General features: G+C 30.0%; 1 protein-coding gene across 1 annotated transcript; it reads right to left on the minus strand.

Annotated features, from left to right (window-relative positions):
* Positions 1–5993: 5993 nt before the first annotated feature.
* LOC21398897 (UV-B-induced protein At3g17800, chloroplastic) lies at positions 5994–8775 on the minus strand. Its single transcript, XM_010102485.2, has 2 exons — positions 8471–8775; positions 5994–7044 (listed from the first exon to the last, which is right to left on the minus strand). The coding sequence occupies exons 1-2, from the start codon at positions 8773–8775 to the stop codon at positions 6258–6260; spliced, it is 1092 nt and encodes a 363-aa protein (XP_010100787.1). The 3' UTR covers positions 5994–6257.
* Between the last annotated feature and the right edge of the window lie 3906 nt (positions 8776–12681).

Raw genomic sequence — 12681 nt, forward strand, 5'->3', positions numbered from 1 at the left:
AAATTTTGATATGTATTTAAAACAATAAAAAAAATTTAGACATATATGATATAAATTAATAAATATCTTGTGCCTGATCTTTTTATGATTAGCGTATGTGGATCAATTATGATTGGGTCTGATATCTGTGATGATGGTGTTGGTTGAGGACTGAAATGAAAACAAATTTTGATATGTATTTAAAACAATAAAAAAAATTTAGACATATATAATATAAATTAATAAATCTGTCTTGCCTTTGTGGATCCATTGATGCATAATCACTGTTCTGTTCTCTCTCTACTTTGTATTGTGTAAAATATAAAATCAGATAAATTAAAATTTGCAAATATTTTCAATCCTTCCATTTACAGCAGGATCCAAGTAGCTATACGCAACCAAAAGAAACAAAGGGACCCACATAAGAAGATGGCACTCAGAGCTTAGGAAAAATACTGGACCCATGTCAGCAGCTAGGAAGGTGAGCAAGAGAAAGAATGGCAATTAACAGACACACGTGTTGGACCATCTTCAAAACAAATGAAATTAAAACAAAAGGCAATATAGTAATTTTACGTTAAAAAGGACATAACGGGAATATAAAAATCATCTGAAAAAATTTGTAGGGGTAAAAGAGGAAGGACACTGTTCATTGCACTGTAGCATGAACAGTAAATCATGTCCTCTCTTTTAGTATATGTATAATATAATGAACACCTCTGATCGATTTAAATTAGTATAATAAATATATAATCAACCTAAGTATTATTCATGTGACACAATTATAGCATAAGACATTTATCGATATCTCTTATTAAGGAAAAAAAAAAGACACATTTATCGATCGATTAATCTTTCCTTAACAAAATGCAGTGTTTAATGCACAATTGAATTCTGAGATTTATGAATGTAAAAAAATAATAATAAATGAACATTTTATTTTTTATTTTTAAAAAAAATATTAGACTTATTCCTAAAGTGTATGAATCTAGATTCTTATTCTTTATTCTTGATTAATGTCATTTTAATTAATATAGTTATTTAACTAAAAAGAATGTTAATAAAATAGAGAATATAAAAATCTAAATTCATACACTCTATGAGGGTATTTTTCTCTTTTCACTTTTATTTTATCACATATATAATTAGATTGTCAATAATATATATAGTTTTTTGCCAATTAATGTCAATATGAATAAGATACAATATTTATTAATCCTGTCAATCTGATAATGACCTATCTGCATTTATAATAAATTCAAATTTACTAACTTTATGCCTGTTTTAAATTATTATTTTTCCTTATGACTCAAGTTGCCACCCCAAACAAATGAGACAATAACATGATTACAATAAATAATTTTATCTCTTATGGTAGGACATGAGAAAATATCTTAACAATAGAATATAGTCTTAAATTAGTACAATTGATGGTGGCTTAGTTGCTAAGAAAAGCTAAGTGGAAGAAAAAAAAAGAAATTTTTTTTTTTCTTTTAAAAAGGATAATAATTTTTTTTCTTTGAAAAAATAAGGATGATAAGTTTCAACGTTACACAAATATCGCTTCTTTTTTTTAAAGGTACACGTGTCACTATTTGAGGCTTCGTACATTTCACCGATTCGAGTTTTCAATTTCAATTTTACTACAGTTAAAAACTCTCAAAAAAGTCACATCTAACTTTTTCTGCTACAATAAAAAGTTCTCATATAAAATCACATCTCAACTCAAATTGAAAACTTGAATCAACGAACTGAACTGAGTCTTTGTATGTGTCTTTTTTTTTTCAATTTTAACGTTTAATAAAATATACATTATTATTGTTGTTGTTATTATTATTATGTATAGTTTCTCTTAGATAATAAGCACGTGCAACATCCTCAATTAGTTCCATGAGAAATTTAATGAGCATCATCAATTTAACTATATTTATTATTAAATTAAGAGTTTTTTTAAAACCTCTTAGTTTTCTTTTATCTAATGGTAATTGACTAAGGAAAGGAGAGTTATGATTATTGATTTAATTATTGGACAATGATTTGTTAGTAATTTTTTTGAAAGTTAAAATAGTCTTATTAAGTTGTTATGTAATGGATTTTTAATCATTTCATGAGATTCAATTTAGTAGACGCAGAAGAAAACTCTCTTTGTTCTCTTGGGACCGCTTCTTCTCCCTCTCACAAAACACACTTAGACATAGGGTTAGTTTGGTAGTGCTGTAGATTTTAAAAAAATTACTTTTAACTGTGTTGAATGAAGAAGCAGTTGTTACAAAAAGCAACTGAATGTTTGGTAAACTATAATTATAGTAGATGTGCTGGTTCTAAAATCAGTGTAATAGTGTTTGATAAATTATGAAGTTGAATTGCTATGGATAGTTAAAAATTACAACTATATTATATTATATTATACTATAATATAATATAATATAAATAATTACAATATAATATATATTTATTTTTATATTTAATATAATACGAATAAATTATTATTATATAATATATTATATAATTATGATATAGAATATAATAATATTATTAAAATAATAACTGAAATAATTAAAATAACGATTATATTGTATTATACTATAAATTTAATATAATACAATAAAACTATTATTAAATAACATATTATATAACTATGATATAGAATATAATAATATTATTAAAATGGTTAAAATAATTACAATATAATAAAACATATTATAATATTACATAAGAAATATTAATATTTCAGTTATAATTTAATTAAAAATTACAACTATATTATAATATAATATAATATATTATATTATATTATATAATCACTATTATATTATATTAAACAAATATATTATAATTAATATTTTGTATAACCATAACGTGTGTAATATACTATAATATATAATAATATTAGAATTATAAGATTATATTAATATTTAATTATATTAATTACTATATTATTATTAATATAATAAATCTAATTATATCAATACAATATAATATATAATATATTACAAAATAATAATTACAATATCATATTATAATTACAATATCATATTATTAAAATAATTATAAATATAATTATGATATTATTTATTATAATATTATATTATATTATATTACGAGTATGAATTTTAGATTGAGAGTATTGTAAATTTTAAATTTTATTATGGGTATTATAAAAGTTTCATTAATTATACTATGTTGATTTCCGCACAATCTAAAAGCTAAAGTTGTCTTTCGACTGCTTCTGATTTTGGCTGTAGATTCTTAAAAAATTTTTCAACAAGTACTTTTAAGGAGATTTACCAAACACTAAAATCAACTTTTATTGTAAACAGAAACTGATTTTGGAAAGGAAAAGCAATACTAAACTAAGCCATAGTTGATTTATTGTGTGATCATGTTCACCAAAATTAGTTGAAAACAAAAAGGCCCAGTGGTTTTGTATTTAATATTATTTTCACGTTTCTCTATGAAGTTACTCTGAAAATGGGTCTGCACATGCGTTTTGTATTCGGTCTCATTTCAAAAAAAAAAAAAAAAAAAAAAAAAAATAAAAAATTCTTCAACAAGTACTTTTAAGGAGATTTACCAAACACTAAAATCAACTTTTATTGTAAACAGAAACTGATTTTGGAAAGGAAAAAGCAATACTAAACTAAGCCATAGTTGATTTATTGTGTGATCATGTTCACCAAAATTAGTTGAAAACAAAAAGGCCCAGTGGTTTTGTATTTAATATTATTTTCACGTTTCTCTATGAAGTTACTCTGAAAATGGGTCTGCACATGCGTTTTGTATTCGGTCTCATTTCAAAAAAAAAAAAAAAAAAAAAAGAAGATAAATAATTTCCAAGTTATTCCTAATCATGCACCGAAAGCAAATTTCTACGGAGGATAATAGGTGATACAATATCAGCGTTGATGAAGGGATCAACACAAACTTGCGGATTTGTTTACTGTTCAGACATAAATCTTCCCAATACATGTTTGACCATGGTACGTACAATAAACTTCTGTAAAAGGGTGGGAAAAAAGGACGACAACATATATATTCAGCGTTTGGACCAAATTTTTTAGCCGAAAAGACATCATGATCTTCAATATTCTTCTTGCCATACATATTAACATACAAGATGCAACCAAATGATAAGTAACATTTAACAAAAACCCGTTAGAACATTTTGTTACCACAAAAATCTATCTTGCAAAATTCTCCTTGACATATTCTAAAGCATCTTTGTAATTGTTGAACATATCAGTTGCAATAGTAGAGATCATCTCATAAAATCCTTGGAACGATTCAGGCAAATCCTTCAACAACCCTTCCAAGGAATCTCGTGTTTGCACCACAAGGCCCATGATCGCCGACCCCACGACTGAAGCCGACCCCACGGCGCCCTCCTTAAGGAGATCAAACGACGTCGAAAATATCGTCGTGATTACTTCCACCATAAGCTCCAAGACATACTGAAGAACCCCTTTAAGGACCTCTGCTAGCTGTTCTAATAACCCTTTGGCGTTTTCGCCTGGAACTTTTAATGCTTGTATCAAGAACACTATAAGATAGGCTGTAGTAGAGAAGATTAAACGTGAAACAAAATAGGATAAAGTGCTTAAAGTTACAAAGATGATTTTGATCAGAAGAAAAACTGGCATTTTGTTTTTCCTTTTTTATGGCTATTTGGTGTTTATGAAGATGAAAACTAAGAAGAAGACTTTACGAGGAAGTTAAGGAAGAGAAGCTGTGTATATATTTTGCTATGTGGTAGAAGTAGTTTCAAAGGTCATCGAGAAGTTTAGTCTTTTTTTACATAATATTAAGTAATGAAACCGTTGAAATTGTGTAATTTTAATATGATTTACGTGGAGTTTTATAATGATTAGTTGTCGTGCCATCACCTTCGTAGAACCTTAATTGAACTGTAATGAAGCTTTTTTAAATAGGTGATTGGAACTATAATTTATATTATGCAAGTAGTTTGTAATTAAATCACCGGTCTATATTCTAACTTCCGACCGACTAGGTCTAATATAAATATTAAAAGGAGGATAACAACTTGCATAATATTATAAATTTTTTTTCGTTTGATAAATATTTTCAGTGAAGTAATATAACATTGAAAATAACGAATCATTGTGTTGAGAGTTTCTATCTCGAATTTCCCACGAAAATGCCAATCTAACAAGATATGAAGTAAGATTGGCAGTGTTTGAGAGTTGACTCCAAAAGTTTGTATGTACCGTGTATTGGATCAGACTAAACCGTGTATTCCAGTTTCCAAATAAACGTATATTTACCATTTAGAAGTTAAATGACCAGAACCTAATAATAATCTTTCAGAAAAAGAGACAAATACTCTTTAAAAATAAACTAGTTAAGATTTCTACCAATTACTTTTAATTGATAACATTTTTAATCAAATAATTATATTAACAAAATGGTATTAATCAAGAACTAGAGATAAAAATACAAATTCATGCGCTCTTAAAATTAAATTCATAAAATTTCTTTAATATGATCTCATCTCTAATCCCCTCCCCTCTCTCTTTTTTATCCTCTCTTTTGACTATGAATTTTTAAAACGCTTGTCGTTGTCAATTTACAAGTATTACGAAGCTCAATTTCGCAAGGGAAACCAACAATAACCATGCACGTCAAAGTAACGTTAACGACAAGCGGCGTTCGATTTGTAAAGTAAAAGCTTTATAGATTTAGCTGCAAGATGCTTAGAGACGAAGCAATTGTCAAGTATTACGAAGCTCAATTTTGCAAGGGAAACCAACAATAACCATGCACGTCAAAGTAACGTTAACGACAAGCAGCGTTCGATTTGTAAAGTAATAGCTTTATAGATTTAGCTGCAAGATGCTTAGAGAGGAAGCAATTGTCAATGATACTAAAACGACATCAATACATCGTACTTGCAAAATGAAATTAGCAAATGTATAGAAAAAATAATGAATAAATAAAACCAACGGGTCAACATCCAAATAATATTGATGTAGATGAGAAATAAGGCAGCAGATATATATGAGTAATCAAAAGTAGTTATTCATTAAGCAGCCAGCGTAACCACAGGAGTGGTTGAAAAAGAGAGTAATAGAATTCACAGTATACTGTTCTCTATAAATATATACATATATATATATATATAAACTGTACAAAGGAAAAATCTCAGAGTGCTCGCAAAGCAGAGTCAGAACGGAAAAAGGGCAATCCTTCTATTTACAAAGGGAGTTGCTCAAATAACCACCTCGTCTTTTGTACATGAAAAACAAAGTCCGTTTCACCAATCAGTTCTCCTTGAGCTTATACACGGTGTTGACGCATTCTTCTGTCTCCCAAAGGAATGACCCGAAAGCAACAGCTTCCAAAACCAGCCTCTTCAGGCTCGAAAATGAGGTCAAGATAACCTCATCATCGTCAAGCGAACCTGTTTTCTCATCTCCAAAAAGGGCACTACTGTGATTTTCAATCAGACTTGTAGCCTCCTTAGACTTGAGTTTTGCACATCTCTGTAATGTCTCCGGATCAAAACCCATCACATAACACTTCAAGTTTTCAGGTTTCTTCTCCTGACTGCTTGGATCTAGACTCTGCGACTCGGATTGTATGCTGCCGATGCGGCCAAACAGAAGATTCTTTATTCCATGGTGCTGAACGGTGGTCCTCTGCCTCAGGGGAAGATCTTGGCTATCCAAAGCCACACATTGCTCGAGTTGAAGCCTCAACAAGGCAGACTTCAAAAAGTATCCATATAAGATGGAGGCAATGTATATTCGACTGAGCGCGGATTTAGCAATTGTAGTAATTGCCCAGTGGTCTGTGATGCTAGAATTCGCTCTCAATCCGATGACTGCAGCAATGTGTTCCCTTACAATCTCCAAAACTTCAAAGCTGTAGATTGATTCTAGCTCCCAGTCCTTTGGAGGCCATATCTCCAGTCTTCCATTGTACACACATCCAGAAAGCCTTGGCACCAAAGGAACTTTGATTTCAGAAAATTTGTAAAAGATCAATAGATACATGATGTCTTCAACTGCAACTTGGCACTCGTTCTCCTTCAGTTGTGCAATCCTCCTGGCATTTAGATGCATATTATTAGGACAAGAGTAGACTTACATATTCAACTATTCTTTCAGAATCTTAAATATACTCTTTCAGCCCACCAAGGAATTCCACCAGTGATCCATCCGCTCTAATCTGTTTAAGATAGTAAAAGCATCAACTAGGCGACACTTCACATTGGTGGAAAATATCCTTGCAAGGATTGTCTGTGCACAAAGATGTTAGTTAGCATGGCTTATGCGTTAAATTCCTATGTCAGTTATGCAGAAATTGTAAGGATAAAAAGGATCAAACCACAACCTGATACAGAACAAACATAACCTTCAAAAGCACATGCATAAGTAAAACTAATGCGATAAATACCAACAGTTTATATCTCCCCATTGCTCTTAATAGATTCTCAATTAAAGTTAGTTCCTCAAACTTACGCCAAACTAGTCTCGAAGATTAGTTAAAAAGCACAGCGGTAAGGGTTAGCACTTAGCACATCGCAAATAGCAGATTGGGCATAACATTCTTTCTCAACCCTTTGGAGCGAGCCCCACAAGAGTCATGTTCTCATGAGAACTTATCCAGACTACATAGATAAGGATGTATCGTCTATATGGGGTTTTCTCTACTTAAGCAATGGTTAAACAAGATAAGCGAGTCAGTGTCCCTAGGACCCTAGAATTGAACAGAGGGCTATAATAAAAGCATTAAAAGGCCACACCAAGTAGACATAGCTCAAGCAATTTAAGTTCCAATTATTTCATGTTAACTTTTAGGATAAACGAGTACACAAAACTCCGTCTAAATCTGATCCTCTGCTATGAACTTAGAGCTGTACAATTAATTATTAAGGCCACAAAGGAGAAGAGGAACCGACAACCTAATTGACATGAACCGTTGGGGTTCGTTTAGTTTTCTAGTTTGAGTTTTTAATTTAAGTTGAGATGTAATTTTATGTGATAATTTTTAATTTAAATTGAGATGTGACTTTATGTGAGAGTTTTTTACGATAACAAACAAATTGAATAAAATTAGATGTGACTATTTTTAAGAGTTTTACTGAATTTTATTTTACTGTAAAAAAAATTCGAATATGAACGGAACCTGCATGTCCCACCGTTACAAAAAGCACTTCTTTTGGGAACATTAGCTCAAGAGTCAATAACGGTAAACGGGTGAAGGATTTATTTAATGAAAATCACAGAAAACAGGGCTTTTATAGTAAGCGAAAAGTGTCACAGAACGCACAACAAAGTAAATCGTTTCATTAGGCTAATCCAAATCTACTAAACTACCAATTAAGTAGAAATATCGAAAAGAGAGAGGATCGTTCAACACTAAACGTTCGAAAAATTCACACAATTCATGCCTAATACACTGATCAAGAAAGCACAGAACTGGAGATGAAGAATTGTTCAAAGAGCGTTAAATTAAAAAGGAAAGTCACCTGTGAAGGCAGGCCTCGGGAGATCCATCGCTGCGGATCATCCGATTGCGAGCGGCGTCGCGATCGTCGGCCAGGTGCTTGAGCTCGTCGGCGACGGAGAGGTGGAAAAGCTGCGGGTGGTTCAGCAGCACGCCGATCAGGGCCTTCCCCGCCGGCCCGGCGATCACCGTCAAGCTCCTCTTCCTTCTCGTTGTGGCGCGGATACTGACCACAGCGGACCTGGGGAAGGAACTGTTATGGCTTCTGTGGGGCCTCAGAGTCGACGGAAGACTAGGGCTTTTGTGGTGAGAGAGACAATATTCCATCAAATGCTTGTGATAATTCTCTGCGAAGAAGACGAAGAAGAAGAAAAGAGTATTTCGATTGGTGTTAGAAGATGGATGAGGAGAGAATATTATGATGAGCGAAAAAGAATATTATGATGAGCGAAAAAGAATATTATGATGAGCGAAAAAGAATATTATGATGAGCGAAAAAGAATATTATGATGAGCGAAAAAGAATATTATGATGAGCGAAAAAGAATATTATGATGAGCGAAAAAGAATATTATGATGAGCGAAAAAGAATATTATCTTTATAATGGATAGGGTTCGGTTCAGTTGGGGCAAAGTTTGAGTCCTTCCAGGACTATGGTTTGGTTCCTATACAGACGTTGACTTTCTAGAGTCCTACTTATGTGCGATTGAGATTTTTCCGTTTAACTGATTTGATTGATTGAGATTTTTGTGGCCAATCAGAGAGCAATAAGGGAATTCGTATGTTATAGAAAGGAACACGGAATATGCGCCGGATTTCTGGATTAGCATCTGTTGACCCTATGGACGGCTCCTATTCTACCAGATCACGCATTGTGTTTTTTCTTTTTTTATTCATTCACGGAAATAGAGATTCTACTTGCTTTATTTGTTTTTTAAATTAATTTTTGGGCAAAGATTTGGTGCGACGCTGCTGTTGTAGATAATTAATTGGTCTACTTAATTTTTTGTTTTTCAAGAAAAAAAAATCTAGTAAAATGAGACTCAAATTATACATATTACTAAAAGAGGCGCCCGGTTATTGTATTAAGTACAGTGACTCGTCATTTGTCTCTTTCTTCTTTAAAAAAATTTTGGTTGTGTCTTAAATGTGTGTTTTACCGTTTTATTTTTGGTTCTTTATTTTTACTTTGTTTTTTGTTTGGGTATTTTCGTAATTTTCTTATTTAGAAAAATTCTGGTTGTGTCCTAAATATGTATCTTTACCGTTTTATCCTTAGTTGTTTGTTTTTGCTTTGTTTTTTGTTTAGGTATTTTTGTACTTTTTACTCAAATTAGTACTATAATGATTTTTGCTATTCCTCGAAGCTTCTACTTTCATTTCTTCTTTTTTGTTTCTTTTCTCCTCTTTGTCTGCAGCTTTTTTCACGTGTTAATGGATCTTCTCTCGAAGCTTCTACTTTCATTTCTTCTTTTTTGTTTCTTTTCTCCTCTTTGTTTGCAGCTTTTTTCACCTTTTTTCACGTGTTAATGGATCTTCAGAGTTCTAAGCTTTTTTAAATCTGAATATATGCTTTTCGTCTTCTTCTTCTCTCTATTTTTTCTTTGTCTTTTCGTTTGGGTTTCTTATGCTTTGCATTTGTGCTTCTTGCGTTTTTTGGGTGGTTTTCTGTCCAGAAAGGGAGAGGTTTATCTTCATTTTCAGAAGAACTTTTTTTTCCCTTCTTCATCTTCAGTCGTCTGACTTCGGTTTTATCAGGGTTTGGAATTTTTCCTTTTTTTGGGGTTATTTAGACTCTGCTATTTCGGTTTTTGTTCGTTCCCCTTTTTTTCTTATGTTTGTAAATTAGGGTTTCGTTAGATTATTTTTTTCATTTTGTTTTGTTGATTTATTTATTTTGTAGATGTTTAGAAAGAAATTTTCAATTGTTTTTGTTTAAAATTAATTTTTTTCACTTTGAATGTATTTTAGGGTTTCTTCTTCAGAAATTTTTTTTAAAGAGGCTTTTAGAAGATTTATTTTGTTTTTAGTTTTTTAGTCATTTTCACCGTTGATGTTTAGATGTTTCAGGGGTTTTTTTAATTGTTTTAGGTCTTTTTTTTTCTTCTGTTGTTAATTTTTTTCTTCCTTTTTTTTGTTTTTTATATTTTTTTTCTTTTCCGATTTGTTTCAATGTTGTTTTTTGTATCTCTTTAACATTGGTTGTGTTTTTCTATTTTTAGAAATGTTTCTCTTTTTTTTTATTTCTTTCGTTTCTCTGTTTTTTAGATGCATTGTTGCACATGTTGTTAACTAATCATTACATGTGTTCATTATTTATTTGTAGATGTCTAGAAATAATTTTTCAATTGTTTTTGTTTAAAAATAAAATTTTCACTTAGAATGTATTTTAGGGTTTCTTTTTAAGAAATTTTTTTAAAGATGCTTTTAAAAGATTTATTTTTTTAGTCATTTTCATCGTTGATGTTTAAGATGTTTCAGAGGTTTTTTAATTGTTTTAGGTGTTTTTTTTTTGTTCTGTTGTTAACTTTTTTCTTATTTTTTTTTTTGTTTCAGATTTTTTTTCATTTTTGATTTGTTTCAATGTTGTTTTCTGTGTCTCTTTAATATTGGTCGTGTTTTGTTTCAGATTTTTTTTCATTTTTGATTTGTTTCAATGTTGTTTTCTGTGTCTCTTTAATATTAGTCGTGTTTTTCTGTTTTCAGAAATGTTTCCCTTTTTTATTACTTTCGTTTTTATTTTTTACATGCATTGTTGCACATGTTGTTAACTAATCATTACATCTGTTGATATTTATGTGTTGGTTTTGTTATCCGATATTCACCATCTTTTTCTTCTTCCGGTAATTTTATTGCGTTTTAAATCCGTGTAATAGGTTTGTTAATTATTTGTGTCTCTTTATTATTGGATTATTTTTTCTGTGGTTTACATGCTTTCTTACACCTGTTCTTAATCAGTTATTTCACCTGCTGGTTTTTCTTTTTTAGATTTGTTATCAGAAAATAACCAGAAGTTTCCTCTTTGTGTATATAAATCCTGTTATTTTTTTTATTACCACCGTTTTTCACATTGTTTTTCTTTTCGTTTTCTCACTGTTAACTTATATATTCTATTACTTTTTCTCTTTTCATGTTCCTCATCAAAACTCAGACTTTAGTTGTTGTGCTCTGTCTGTTATATAGATTGCCTTTCTTCGTTTCAGGTATGTATTATTATATTCTTGAATATGTTTATTAATTGTTTTGAAGAAAATATTTTATTTATCGTTAATGTTTATGATAAACGTTGTTTTGAAGGAATTATCGTATTTATCATTAAAGTTTATGATATGATTTTGTTTCTTTAGTATATGATATGTTGATTTTTTCTAATCATGTTTTGTCTTATACCTTGCTTAAAGCTTTGTTCTTTTGCTCTGTTTGCTCTATCCATTTACCTTCTTCGTTTCAGGTATGTATTCTTCTTCGTTTGAGGTAATGATGTTGTGTTTTTTTTTTGTTGTTACCATGAATTACATAACTGTTAGTTAAGTTTATTTCAAAAATTTTTATCATTTTTATTGTTTTGTTAATCTGTTTTATTATTAGGAGTCATTATTTTAGTATACTTTTATTTCTCTAAAAATAATATCATGTTACTTTGTTGGCTATGATTAATAGGAGTTTTTATTTTGTTAATAGAAGTCTTTACTCTTAGTGTTACCTCAATTATCTAGGATTATTTTGTTATCTTTTTTTTTGACATTATTTTCTTCATGTTATTCTTATGCTGTACGTTCTTAAATTTTTTATCTCTTTTTTTGTTCTTCTATATTTGATTTCACCGGTTTTTTTTTCTCTTTATTTTCTGTCCAGTTCCTTAATGTTTTTTGTTCTTCCATATTCATCATAAATGCGTAATAATTTATTTAGTTGGCAGCCATGGACATAAATAAAATACCTGAACCTTGTATTGTTATCTCTTTATTTGTTCTTCTATATCTCATTTTACCCGTTTTTTTTCCTTTATTTTTCTGTTTAGTTCACTAATGTTTTTTGTTCTTTCTTATTCAACATAAATTCTTAATAGTTTTGTTTGCAGCTAGAGACATTGTCAAGTCATGTTTAAATTATTGATGATATATGTTGCTAGCAGATTAAAGGAAATATATGAACCTTATATGTTTTATTTATATATGTAAATAAACGGTTTCCTAGATATAGAAATTTATTATATATTTAAATATTTTTGTG

The sequence above is a fragment of the Morus notabilis genome, unplaced genomic scaffold (genome assembly GCF_000414095.1).
Source record: "Morus notabilis unplaced genomic scaffold, ASM41409v2 Scaffold52, whole genome shotgun sequence".
NCBI lineage: Eukaryota > Viridiplantae > Streptophyta > Magnoliopsida > Rosales > Moraceae > Morus > Morus notabilis.